This window comes from Chiloscyllium plagiosum, unplaced genomic scaffold (genome assembly GCF_037043375.1).
Source record: "Chiloscyllium plagiosum isolate Xiang-an unplaced genomic scaffold, Cpla_swu_hap1 HiC_scaffold_15, whole genome shotgun sequence".
In the NCBI taxonomy this organism is placed as follows: domain Eukaryota; kingdom Metazoa; phylum Chordata; class Chondrichthyes; order Orectolobiformes; family Hemiscylliidae; genus Chiloscyllium; species Chiloscyllium plagiosum.
This window is the reverse complement of record NW_028270153.1, coordinates 13,519,633-13,534,210: the sequence shown is the minus strand read 5'-3', so window position 1 is coordinate 13,534,210 and position 14,578 is coordinate 13,519,633. Positions and strand designations below refer to the sequence as shown.

General features: G+C 40.5%; 1 protein-coding gene across 2 annotated transcripts in view; it reads right to left on the bottom strand.

The window, feature by feature from the left end:
* Positions 1-379: 379 nt before the first annotated feature.
* LOC122560276 (deoxynucleoside triphosphate triphosphohydrolase SAMHD1-like) overlaps positions 380-14,578 on the bottom strand; it is a 76,560-nt gene continuing 62,361 nt past the window's right edge. The window contains exons 14-16 of one of the 2 annotated variants that reach the window (XM_087994748.1): positions 7,838-7,942; positions 7,093-7,260; positions 380-3,198 (exon numbers count right to left, since the gene is read on the bottom strand). In XM_087994748.1, the coding sequence (XP_087850874.1) occupies positions 3,166-3,198; positions 7,093-7,260; positions 7,838-7,942 (306 nt within the window). In that variant the 3' untranslated portion in view covers positions 380-3,165. The remainder of the gene's footprint in view (positions 3,199-7,092; positions 7,261-7,837; positions 7,943-14,578) is intronic. The other variant, XM_043710812.2, reaches the window with a different exon arrangement.

The following is a 14,578-nucleotide window of genomic DNA, read 5'->3' as shown; positions in this document are numbered from 1 at the left end:
GCTGGAGAGAAAGAGCAGGTCTGGCAGCATCTGTGCAGAGACCATTCTTCAGAAATGTCAACTCTGCTTTCTCTCCACGGATGCTGCCAGACCTGAGTTGCACCAACGATTTCTGTTTGTTTTTATTTTGGATTTCAAGAATCTGTAGTTCTTTATTTGTTCTTTAGTTTCAGTGGTTTGCCTCAGTATTCGGAGAATGGAATTGGGCTGAGCCTGCACAGGAGACAGCCACTAGTTGGAGGAGCTGGTGTTGGACTTGGGTAGACAAAGTTAAAAACTCAACACCAGGTTATAGTCCAACAGGTTTATTTGGAAGCACTAGCTTTCAGAGGATATGCTCATTCATCAGGTAGCTGTGGAGCAGGATCATAAGACATAGAATTTATCGCAAAAGAACACAGTGTCATGCATGCAAAGATTTCGTTCAATATATCTTATCAGTTGCATGTTAGTACTTACCTATAATTGTTTTATGTTTATTTTTACAGCCAATGAATAGAAAGCATGACACTTTATGAACAGCAGTGGTAAAATTTATTCAGAAATGTACATGTTCAAAAATGTACAAAAATATTCAATTTAAAACTTTGAAAGTGCAAACTTGAAACCTTCTCCCGTTAGTTAAAAATCCTCACTAAAGTGCATCCAACACGCAACTATTCAGACGGCTTGAGTATAACAAACATGTTATTACAGAAAGATATTATAAATGTTCAAACAACTGTCTGTCAACTCTATCCTTGGAAGAGAAGGTGAAGGAGGTAAGGGAGTTAATAACACTCCTCTTGACATTTTGATTGGTATTTGAAGTCAATTTATTGAATGTGGTATTCAAATTAATTTGCACTTGCATCAGGATAAAAACCATTAATAAACCTAAATTGCACCTGGTATTTTTCACTAATTTTAAGTTTCATGTTATTCTATTCAGTTTGGCTGGAACTTTGATCCATGAATTCAGTTTGGAAACAAAGGAATGAAATTTTATGGAATTTACAGCACAGAAATAGGCCATTCAGCCCAACTGTACCAGTGTTATTGCTCCACGTAAACCTCCTTCCAACCTTCTTCATCTAGCATTATCAGCATAACCATTTATTCCCTTCTCCCTCATGTATTTAATCCACTGAATGCATTATTTATAAAGAGCAGATATCTCCACCCACTACCAAATACTAAATGTCTCACTTCAGGCTGAATGAGGCAAATGACAACCAACTGTCTGTGTCTCTCACTCAGAAACAGATGCAAAAGTAAAATCACCTGTGTGGAAGTTAAACGAAAAATGCAAAATCTTATCAGGTTCATCATGCATTGTATGAGAAACTCAGGAAATAGCACCCAATTCACACAAAGCTGCCTCTCAATGAGAGTTGTGCAAAAATATAACCCAGGTCCCTTCAAGGTAAGAGGGTCAGTGTCTTCACCAACTTTGCCCTTTGTCCCGAATCTCAAATTTGACTAAAGACTCTACAATTCGTGACTGAGGCAAAACTGAATTTTGTTGATGTCATTTGTGACTTTGTAAACATGCCCATCATTACTTGTATACAAAAGTAGAACCTTGCACTCTTTAGTTGTGCAACAAAGACAAGGCACTAAATTTTGAAGTTAGTTCCAGTTTGTCCCCAATCTGTGTAGATACATACACACTGGACAAAAACATACAACAGCACAAAGGGTTCGGATTAATGTACGTCCTTTTGATTTGCTCCTGGAGCCAGTAAAGAGCCCACACTTTGCGGAATTAAAATATTGTTCATCCTTGAAAGGATTTGGTTTCCAGTCATGTAGTGTCTGTTTCTTTGTGGTAAGATATTTCTCTGACAGGATAAATCTCCATGTTGCAAATGTAAAAACTCTGCATGTGATATGTCCTTAAAATTCAGGGCTAGCACTTACAATCTGGGGGGTCGGATATTCAAGGATTCCGAATGCTCAGTCAGGACACTGCACTCTAATTCAGACCTCTAAAACAAGTTTTTGGGTGCTAATGGTGCTTAATGTGTATTCAAAATTCTCTAATGGCAAATAAAGGCTAAAGTGCCACACGAATTTCTCAACTCAGAAATTGAAGCTGTTTTACACTGAAGGATGGAAACATGGGCTTAATTTCAACACATTGAGGTCACCCCTGGAATGACTGAATAGTGAGATATAAAAGAATGTGGGGTTCCTGGGAATAGAGAGTTTTTCAGAGTTTCTTGACAGATTTTGCTGTATTTTGCAATAGTCTTGGTTTATATTGCTTGCCTTTTAATGTAGAGTGGTGTGTTCTGCATAAGGCACATGTGCAAAATAGTGGCATTTACAATGCAAAACAAGCTGCTCATAGAATTATGTTTTTAAAAAAGACCCCTGAGTGTACCTAGGCAGGAAACATTGTAAGCATCAGGTGATTCAACCTGTAAATGCCAGAAGATATTCTAGTCACAGTAAAATATATTCAACCTACGAAAACGATTACTTGATTAAAACTGAATTTTCATCTACTCGAGATTATCTAAAATACCCAAATATGACTTTAATCTAGACAATGTCAAGACTTAATATAATAACCTTGTGTCACAAATCCCCAATTATCTTCAATACAGTGACCAAGAATCACTGTGCCATGGACTGTCCACTAATCTCCACAACAATATTCACATGTCAGATTCCACCAAACCTACTCCATTATGAAACTGAGTGCAATAAGCCTTGTCATAACTGTGTCAGAAGAGACACTATAACTATTTCAACAGTTTCTCCAAGGCTCCCGTGACCAAAATTCAGTTTGTACTATACCACATTGTATGCTGAATAGAACATCTGAAGCAATTAGTAGATTTATAACAACAGACATACTCCCTCACCAAGCAATAAAATATATGGCTATATATCCATTCAAATATGGGTTCCTATGCATGAGAGGTACCTGTCATTAAAATGAGAAAATATTCAGAGGTGTCACCAGGCGTGACAGCCCCAAAGGTCAGGATCTGAGGTGACTAAGTGATTCCAGATGAAAGTAACTCCATTACTTGAATAGAACAAGACTCCCAGCTTCCACAGGAAATTCCCATTTTCTCTATTTGAAAAGCTTCATCTTGGGCTTGTGGTAATGGTGATGGAACTGGAGGTCACTTTTGGGATCAAATTGTCACTTTCCCTGTCACTGTCATTCTAATTAGGCCCAGGAGCAGGGTCAGCACGGTTCTGTAAATAGATAAGAAAGTGAAGTTATTGGGCAACTGCGTTTTGAGAAGAGAGAATAATTACCATCATGTTTAAACTTTACATCCTAAATTAAATATCTTTATAAATCTACAGTTTTATCAATGACACAGTTTGAGCACAAAATCCAGATCAGCATAGCCCTACCGGATGAAACATTAATCCAAAGCCAGTCTGCCCTTTCACGTGGATGTAAAAGATCCCAGCACCATTTGGAAGAAGAGCAGAGGGGTTCGCTGTAATTTGTTGTCCAGTGTTTATACCTCAACTCAAAATGGATCATCAGTCATTGTCACATTGTTCTTTGTGGGGCTTGCTGTATGCTAATTGGTTGCTGCATTTCCTACAACAATGATGTAATGTTGTAATTCTGTTTCTCTTGTCGTATCGCTGAGTAATTTCAACATTTTCTGTTTGTATTTCTGATTGTTGGCATCTGTAGTACTTCATCGTTGCATTGCTGACTCTTAATCAGTTAGTTTTTCTCCACATGCTGATGAGCATGGTTGTGACATGGAGGGGTTCAGAAACACTACTTGCCTTGTATCTCTGTTCCACAAACACCAAACATTTCTCCCTGAGGTACATGCAATTCCTCTACAAATGATAATTGAGGAATTGAAGAATTCACTGACAGTTAGGGAACATTTCCTCTCTGGGCTACATCCACCACATCCAAGCCTTCCAACATTATTAGATTAGATTAGATTAGATTACAGTGTGGAAACAGGCCCTTCGGCCCAACAAGTCCACACCGACCCGCCGAAGCGAAACCCACCCATACCCCTACATTTACCCCTTACCTAACACTACGGGCAATTTAGTATGGCCAAATCACCTAACCTGCACATCTTTGGACTGTGGGAGGAAACCGGAGCACCCGGAGGAAACCCACGCAGACACAGGGAGAACGTGCAAACTCCACACAGTCAGTCGCCTGAGTCGGGAATTGAACCCGGGTCTCTGGCGCTGCGAGGCAGCAGTGCTAACCACTGTGCCACCGTGCCGCCCATTATTGTTGTCATAACTTCCATCAACTTTGTTCTCTGCTCTGAAATTTTTTGGCTAAACCCAACTGCCTACTCCTGTGACACCTCAAACCCAACTCTTTGACAAAACTTTTGTTCTCCCATCTCAAAACTGATTTGTGTTCCAAAGCTGGCAGTGCCCTTAGACAAACTATTCCAGCAAAGCAACAACACTGGTACCTGTCAGACAATGTGGAAAATTGCCCAGGTAAGTCCTGTCCACAAAGAAAGTAGGACAAATCCAATTCAGCCAACTACTGCCCCCACCCCATATTTGATCATCAGCAAAGTGATAGAAGTACAACAGGACAGCATTTACTAAGCAAAAAATTAGCACGCTTATGCTCAGCATGGATTGCTTGGTTCTTGACTTTGATCCAAATGTGGACAAAAGAGCTGAACCCAAGACGTCAGAGTGATTGCCCTTGACGTGAAGGTCACATTTGAACAAGTATAGCATCAAGGAACCCTTGCAAAATTTGTATATCAGAATCATGGGGAAATCTTCTCCACTGGCAACACTGACAGGTTAACGGCTGGGAACTCCACAGCAAGTAAATCATCTCCCTACTCCTCCACGTTTGTCTGCCATTGATAGACCATTTCAGGAATGCGATGGAGTACTCATCCACTTGCTAGACTGGCTCCAGTTCCAACAACACTCAAGAATATTGACAACACCTCGGACAAAGCAGCCCAACTGGTGGTAGCCCATCACCTGAAACATTCACTTCACCACCACCAACAATGCAATATGTTCCATATACAAGTTGCAACTTTCAAACCTGTAATGGCTTACTATGGAAGTTAAAAATCATATTAAATTGAAGGAAGAAGTTTATAATGTTGCAAAGATAATAGTAAAGCTGAGGATCAGGATTGCAATGAAAACAAAGAAAAAACAGTACCAAAGGTTGATATAAGTGAAAAAGTTAGAGATTTAACAGAGAAAAAAAAATGGGACAGGAGGGAAACAGCTAAAGTAAACATTCATTCCATTTGAGACAAAAACAAGAAAATATTTATCATGAGGAATGAAGAAATGGCAGAGACATTCAATGATTGTTCCTATCTCTTTCCACTGTAGTAGATTCAATGTACATATCAGAAGTGGAGGGTAATCAACAGACTAATGGGTGTGAAGGACTGAAGGTAAATAACTTTAACAGGAAGTTAAAAAGTAATTAAGGAGCTTAAGGGACTAAAATTTGACCAATTGCAAGGACTTGACACACCTTATACCCTAATGTTCTAAAGAGATGGCTGCAGAGATGAGCATTGCATGGGTTATTATTGAAAGTTCCTGAGATCAGTGCTTACCACACCATTTCCCACTGTGACCTGATCCCTCAGTGGGAATGGGATGGGGAAGAGAGTGAGATGTTGTGGATTGGCCTCTCAGCACAGGTACCATTTAATACTCAGGACGAAGATTCATGTCATTGGGAGTAACGCATTAACGTGGAAAAAGAATTGATCAAAAGGGAGGAAGCAGAGAGTGAAGATAAATAAGGTAGTTTGTGAGATTGTGCTACAAGGATTGGTGAAAGGGCCTCAGCTATTTGCAATCTATATCCATGACCAAGGCAAAGAGAGAGACAGCAATGTATGCTAGTTAGCCATAGTTTCAAATCTCACAATGACAGCCTGTGGAATTTGAATTCATTAATGAATTTGGAATATACAGCCAGTCACAGCGATGGTAAAATGACAACTATCATCAATTGTAAAGATACACCTGGTTCACAAATTGTTATACACTAGAAGCTCACTGTATTTCAAATCCAAATGTTTTAGTGAGAGCTTTCCTTCAATTCACCACAATCCTAAAAACTCTCACCCCACTGATTACTAGTTCACAAAAGTTATGCAACCAATTTATATGCAATTAACTCTTGAAATATCCAGTGAGGGTAGAGGCCATTCAGTCAATTGAATCTGCAATGAACGTCTGAAGAGCATCCCAACCCCGAACCTGTCCCCATATTTACCATAGACAGTCCACCTAGCCTGCACAAACTGGAAACTACTGGCCAATTTAGCATGGCCAAGCCACCTAACTTGCCCTTTTGACTGTGGGAGGAAACCGGAGCACCCTCAGGAAACCAATGCAGACACAGGAATAACGTGTAAACTCTACACAGACCAAGACTGGAATCTGCAGTGAGGCAACAGTACTAACCATTGAGCCACTGTAAAGCCCCAGATATCCATTATCTGTTCCCTCATTCTATGAGGTTTAGGCATTCCTTCAGAACATAGTAGATGATGATTCTGAAGTCCTTTAGAGAAGGAAATCTGCCATCCTTACCCCAGTCTGGAGTACATTTAGCTCCAAGGAGAAAGTGAGGACTGCAGATGCTGGAGATCAGAGCTTAAAAATGTGTTGCTGGAAAAACGCAGCAGGTCAGGCAGCATCCAAGGAACAGGAGAATCGACGTTTCGGGCATAAGCCCTTCTTCAGGAATGAGGAAAGTGTGTCCAGCAGGCTAAGATAAAAGGTAGGGAGGAGGGACTTGGGGGAGGGGCATTGGAACTGCTGAAAATATGCTGGATTAATGTGTGCTGTCTTTAAGTTAAACTCTCCCATTTTGTTGTGATCTTGTTTCTCATCACATAGTGTGGCCTCAGCCTGAATCACATACTCAGGTGACTGGAGTGGGATTTGAACCCATGAGCCCTGACTCATACCTGAGGCAAAGGTCTGACTGAATTGGTTGCAGAATCACTTCATTGTGTTGAGCAAAGAGTGAATAAATGCATGAACAGACAATCTCTTGCAGCCTCACAATTACATAATCTCAACAGTAACAAGCCAGAATTGAATACAAGCACAGAGAGAACACACCAAACAACAATTTGACTGACTGCTTCTCCCTCTTCCTACCCTCAGCTCTTCGTGCCAGACTTCATATTGGACTTTGGCTTTTTTCACTGTATCTGCATCCATCTCTATGTTCTTGCAGTACACTTGGACCAGCTTCTCTGCAAACCTCACTGGCAGCAGATGAGACACCTGGAGAGGCACAGGAGGTAGAAAGTTCATATCCATCTCGATCAACAGAAAAATGACAATAATGGACTTTCTTGTATAATAGATGATATGGAGGTGCTGGTGTTGGACTGGGGTGGACAAAGTTAAAATCACACACCACCACTTTACAGTCCAACAGGTTTATTTGGAAGTACTACCTTTCAGACCGCTGCTCCTTCATGAGTTAACTAGTGGGGAAGGAGTGTCTTATAATCCTGCCCCACTAGATACCTGCTGAAGGAGCAATGCTCTGAAAGCTAGTATTTCCCAATAAACCTGTTGGACTGTAACCTGGTGTCGTGTGTGATTTTTAACTTGGTATAATAGAGTGAGCAATGTTGCAGTGAATGAAGGCTCTGTTAACCTGCCAATATATGGAGCTACCAACACCTCATCAGGCACAGTTAACTGAGATACAAGTGAGGTTTAACAACAACCTCTAGGCTATTGTCCAGTGTCTTCCCATCACAGCACTGGCAGTTGGTCCCAGTCCTGTCTTCATTTGGTGTGTGACTGGAAAGAGTTGACTTTTTAAAGCTACATTACAAGCAAGATTTACCTGATCTTTAGGGATTTTGATTGTGACATTGGGGTTCTCCTTTGTGTAGAATAAGGTATTCTGAAAGGGATCTTTCTCCTTCTTCCCATAGTCCATCGGAATAATCTAAATCCACAGAAACAGATGTTGAAATCTTTCAAACATTTAAATCTGGAAAAATACATTGCAAATGGACTACATGATATTTCTGAAGTGGGACCCCGAAACTAGCTGGGACCTTTGGCACAGATTTCACCGTTGAGTGGCTGTTACTGTAATGGTAACATCTCAGGTCGATTTGTCATGAACACCAGTCTGTACAACAGTACCATGTTTCATCTTAAAGCTTCTGTAAAGGGTGGGGAGGTGAACATTCTGAAAAAAACCTCAACTGGAGAAATGTTCAAGTGGTCAGGTTGCTATGGAGAGAGAGACTCAAACTCACTGTGGTGGATGGTACACTTAACACCTTTCACAGTATCTCCCAGGAGAAGGATAGTTGCTGATTCAGACAGAAACGAAATGAGAAAGCCTGCTTGTGGTGATGGCAAAACTGGATATTTTTAAGTATTTAGTTTCCACTCAAAAGAACACATCTTGAAGATTTCAAGAATGGGGAGTCACTAAACTGTGTCTTTCTACTGAAAACTGTATTGATATGTCGGGGGGGAGGGGGCGATGGTGGTGGTGGGGTGCAGTGGCCTTGAATATGACATTTGAACTCGCAGTTAATAACTTTTTAAATGTGACAATATGTAGGAATTGAAGCAAGTATGCAAACTTAAGCCTATAAATTTCATAAACACCTATTTTAAGGCTGATGATACTGATTGTGCCGATGACACAAAGGTCGGTGATGTTGTAGATAGTGTCGAGGGCTGTTGCAGGCTACAAGACATTGACAGGATGCAGAGTTATGGTGTCATGGAGCTTAATTTAAACAAATTTAGATTAAGTCATGCATCTTTTAAAATGGGATATGCTCTTTCAAGTTCTTTAATATATAAATCCCAGAACTCCTTTTAAGTTACTTTCGCAAAATAGCTTTAGCTTTTCTAACAAGGGGTTTCACTTCAGTGGTCTGGGTCATACGGCCTTGGACCTTTGGGTAACCATCCTCCAAGGCGGACTTTGGGACAGACAACAAAGTAGAGTGGCCAAGCACAGGCTAATAGCCAAGTTTGGTACCCATGGGGATGGCCTCAACTGGGACCTTGGGACCACAGTACAAGTGACCCCACTGCACTATACCCACTCTCTCCCTCCCTCTCTCTCACACAGACACACAAATACTCATACAAACACACTCATGCAGATGCTTTCTCATAGGTAAGCTCTCTCTCATACAGACACACACATGCACCCCCTGCACTCACATCCATGCACACACCCTCTCACAGACTTATACCCTGTCACACTCACACATATTTGACCAAGTTTATACACATTCACATGCACACATTCACTCTGTCTCTCTGGCATGCGCTGCATATACGTTTATGAGGTGAATTTGTATTTTCAGAATTAAGTTTTATTTTGCTCAAAAACTGCATAAATTCATGTAAGATTCTGTCAGTCCTACTTTAGAAAGAGAACCAGTTTCACTCAACATTGGGACACAGACAGACTTCAACCTCACACCGTTAAGGCATTGTGTAAGCAGAGATGACACCTATTGTTAGAAAAACTAAAGCTATTTTGAGAATCTAACTTAAAAGGAGTTCTAGGATTTACATAGTAAAGAACTGGAACTAGTATATTCCAATCTAAAAGATGAAAGACTTATTCCAAATTTGTTTAATATCTAATTACAGCTCCATGACACTGTAACCCCTTGCTATAAATTCTATGTCTTGTGATCTTATACTCTACAACCATGTGATGAAGGCACAGTACTCTGAAAGCTAGTGCTTCCAAATAAACCTGTTGGACTATAACCTGGTTTTGTGTGATTTTTTAACTAAGGTAATGAGAGGCATAGACAGAGTAGATAGCCAGAGACATTTCCCCAGGGCAGAAATGGTTGTCATGAGGGGTCATATTTTTAAGGTGATTGGAGGAAGGTATAGGGGAGATGTCAGAGGTAGGTTTTTTTATGCAGAGAGAGGTGGGTGCATGGAATGCACTGGTAGTAGACTCAGAGACATTAGGGACATCTAAGCGACTACTGGACAAGTACTTGGACAGCAGTAAATTGAGAGATGTGTAGGTTAGGTTGATCTTAGATTAAGGTAAATGCTTGGCACAACATTGTGGGCCAAAGGGTCTATACTGTGCTGAACTGTTCTATGATCTAATTATGAACAGCAAAGTCCTTGTTCTCTTTTATTTCCACCAAGCGTTCTGTTATACATTCCAGGATCTCGGGGATCTCTTTAAGTTTCTTTACTTCTCCTGGTAGAAAACCAATGTGTGCCACAGCTCTGAGGAATTCACTTTGATTCACCTCAGTATTTGTGATTTGAGCTGTTTTGGAGTCCTTCTACTAGCTTCCAGCTAAGTGACCCTTTATTATGGATATCCTAGTCTGGCATAGACCTTTCTGCTTTCTTGCTCAGTGACTCCGAAATAAGAATGTACCCTTGGTCTTGATGGCTCTTTTGCTTCTGGTTCATAGCTTCTATCAAATTCTCCCTCTCTCTCTCTCTTTCTCAAAGCTGCTTCTGGAATCCATCTTCAACCCGTAGTAGCTTTCTCTGTGCATTTTCATGCTCTTCCTATGAAAATTGTTTGTATTCTGTGGAAACATTAACCCAGACTAACTAAAAACCATATTACCTACCTGCAACCTTTCTCCATGGCAATGTGGGTGTATCTGATATATCCCAATTAGAAATTTCAACAAATAAACTTCAACCCCCAAATCTGTCCATTGACCTGAAAAGTACATGATACTTTAAGACGTTGTATTGTTTGCTAGTTGCTTTCCAACCCTGTGTTTTAGGAAATTGAATGAATAATTTAAACTCCTCACGAAGACAACAGTTGATATTTTGTCTCCACCAAGAAACTCAGAAAGCAGCTATCCTTTGTTTAGTGTTTTTCCAATACCAATTCCAATCTTGTGTAGTAAATAAAGGCCACCCCTGGTATGAAACTTACTTACAGTACTCTTTACCAGCTCCTCAAAAAGGGTTTTCACTTGTCTTACATTTAGTAATGCAATCTCCAAACTCTATGTCGTATCCAAAATCATATGAATCATAAAATTAAACATTTTTACATAAATATCTGGGAAAATCTGGGTGAAATGGAATAATTATCAAAAGATGTTAGACATTTTGGCTTGCATGGTGAACTGCTGCTCGAGATCCCGAAGTGACTATAATTGTCACTCTAACACTACATAGCTCTGAGATGTTTGATGCTCTGTAGAATTTTACTTAAAAGGCATTAGTTCTGATAGTTCATGTAAACTTTCATTTGGAACTAACCCACTAACTAATGTAGCTTTTGTTGAGTTTAGTGTGGTAGCTCCTTATTGACTGCTTGATTTATGTTGATTTTATCTTATTCGAAGCAGGAAAATTATTAAATGTGAAGTTGTGTGTTTTGGTTCTTTCCATTAATTGTTGAGAAACTCATCTCTTTTATAAGTATTGACAGGGTTAATTACTGGGGACTCAGGTGGGATCTTATCCTAGGCTGGAAATATATCCATAACAAAGAGACCTTGCAGGGCAAGTTCATAGTTCCTTGAAAGTGGAGTTGCAGATAGATAGGATAGTGAAGAAGGTGTTTGGTATGGTGCGTCAATTGGTCATCGCACTGAGTATAGGAGTTGGGAAGTCATATTGTGGCTGTGTAGGACATTTGGCACTTTTGGATAACTTGTGCAATTCTGGTCTTCTTGCAATAGAAAGCATGTTGTTAAATTTGAAAGGATTCAGAAAAGATTTACGTGGGCGGCACGTGGGCGATCACCGTGGGCGGCACGGTGGCACAGTGGTTAGCACTGTTGCCTCACAGCGCCAGAGACCCGGGTTCAATTCCCGCCTCAGGCGACTGACTGTGTGGAGTTTGCACGTTCTCCCCGTGTCTGCGTGGGTTTCCTCCGGCTGCTCCGGTTTCCTCCCACAGTCCAAAGATGTGCAGGGTCAGGTGAATTGGCCGTAGTGTTAGGTAAGGGGTAAATGTAGAGGTATGGGTGGGTTCGCTTCGGCAGGTCGGTGTGGACTTGTTGGGCCGAAGGGCCTGTTTCCACACTGTAATGTAATCTGTAATGTAATCTGTAATCTGTAATCTGTAATCTGTAATCATGTAATCTGTAATCTGTAATTTGCCAGGTTTGGAGAGTTTGTGCTTTAGGGAGAGGCTGAAGAGGCTGAGGCTGTTTTCCCTTGAACATCGGAGGCTGAGGGGTGACCTTATAGAGGTTTATAAAATCATGAGGGGCATGGATAGGATAAATGGACAAGGTCTTTTCCCTGCGGTGGGGGAGTCCAAAACTAGAGGGCATAGGTTAAAGGTCAGAGGAGAAAGATTTAAAAGGGACCAGTGGGGCAACCTTTTCACACAGAGGATGATGCATGTATGGAACAAGCTGCCCGAGGAAGTGGTGGAAGCAGGTATAATAACAACATTTAAAGAGCATCTGAATGGCTATATAAATATGAAGGGTTTAGAGGGATATGGGCCAAGTGCTGGCCAATGGGACTAGATAAATGTAGGATATCTGGGCATGGATGCATTGGACCAAAGGTTCTGTTTCTGTGCTGAACATCTCTTTGACTCTGTAAGGAATAAAAAAAAAATTTCACGTTTACTTTATCTTGGTTCAGTGAAAAGATATTATTTTTAATGCACAGGCATTTTGTGGAAAAAGAAGTCTTGATGCTGATATCTTGCAAGTGCTAATTTGTGGCAGCAGTATTAGGCATGACCTGAAACTCTATGTTCAAAAACCAGAAATTATTACAGGATTGGCACTTAATCTTTGATAGGAAAAAGGGGCACCCTTGTAGCACTCAAATTGTCAACTACACTTCAAATAGCAATGAAAAATTGGAGTGCGAAAAAGGAAGTGGATTAGAAAAAGCTTGCAATGGAATACCAAAGACAGAGAAAGAGAATAAAACTGGAAGAAGAAATATCTAAAACAGAAAAAGAAAATGCAACAGAGAAGCAATAAAATCTTCCAATTTTTTTAAGCCCTGTAGCTCAAAGACTCAAAATTCTGCTTCCCCCATCTTTTGAGAAAGAGAGTTCCAACAATTCATCACTCTTTATGAATAAAATGTATCCTTATCTCTAGCTTAAATGGGCCACCCTTATTCTAACAACAAGGCCTAGATTCTAATGCAAAAGGAAGCATCTTTTCCAAAAGCATCCTGTAAAAACCCCTTAGGAATTTGTGTTTCAATAAAGTAACCTCCTACTTTCTAAACTCCAGTGGATATGAGTCGAGACTATCCAATCATAAGACAATTCACCCATTCTCTCAACTGCATTTATATCCATCCTTAAATAAGGATTTAATTTGAATGATCATATGACCAAGATACACAGAAAAATATTATTTTGCGTGCTATACAGGCAGATCATGCCATACCATACAAAGTACACCAGGGTATTAGAAGAGAATATAAATATAATGTTACAGTGACAGAGCAGGTGCAGAGAGAGATGAACATTAGAATTTGAGAGGTCCATTCAGAAGTCAGATAACATCAGAAGCTGTTCTTGAATCTGTTGATACGTGTACTCAAACTTTTGTATCTTCTGTCCGATAGAAGACGGTGGACAACAGTCTAAACGGGGTGGGAGGGGACTTTGACAATGTTGGCTGCTTTCCAAGGCAGCAGGAAATATAGTTGGAGTCAATGGATGGAAAGCTGGTTTACGTGATGGGCTGGGCTGTGTTCACAATTCTCTGTAATTTCTTGCAAACTTGGGCAGTGTAGTTAATGTACCAAGGTGTGATGCATCTAGATAGGACGTTTTCTATGATGGATCTTTATGAACATGCCAAATTTCCACAACCTTCTGGGGATGTACAGGCATTGTTGTGCTTCCTTTACTGTAGTGTTGACGTGGGTGGACCAGGACAGATTGTTGGTGATCGTTACTGCTAGGAACTTGACGCTCCTGACCATCTCCACCTCAGCACCATTGATGCAAGCAGGGGTGTGTCCTCTACTCTGCTTCCTGAAGTCAATGACCAGCCCTGACTTGTTAGGCAGTTGCCATGGCTTTCCAGTTGGCAAACTAATCACCTTTCTCAACCACTTTGAGGGGCAGGTGATCAGGGAAGTGGCATGTCAAGGCCATTAAGTGGCCATTAACTGATCATTTAAGGGTCTAAACTTCTGGCAATTTAAGAAAGTTACCTATGGAACTTCTTGCCTAGCAATTAATTGCAAAGATGGTGAGAAATAGCTCAGAATAATCAAGGGGATAGATCCCTTGATATTGAAGAAATGAGTTAGGTTACCTGGAGATTATTGATGTTTAATATCTAAGGGTGATTATTTCCTTACTCCTCTGAAAAAAACAAGCAAACTAGTAGCAAGTTTTGAGAAAATTTGTAGCTCAGGCTGAGGTTCTGGATATAGGTTAGCTTGCTGAGCTGGAAGGTTCGTTTTCAGATGTTTTGTCACCACACTAGGTAACATCATCAGTGAGTCTCTGGATGTAGCACTGATGGTATGGCCCATTTCTATTTATGTGTTTAGGTTTCCTTGGATTGGTGATGTTATTTCCTGTGGTGACATCATTTCCTGTTCTTTTTCTCAGGGCGTGATAAATGGGATCCAAGTCAAT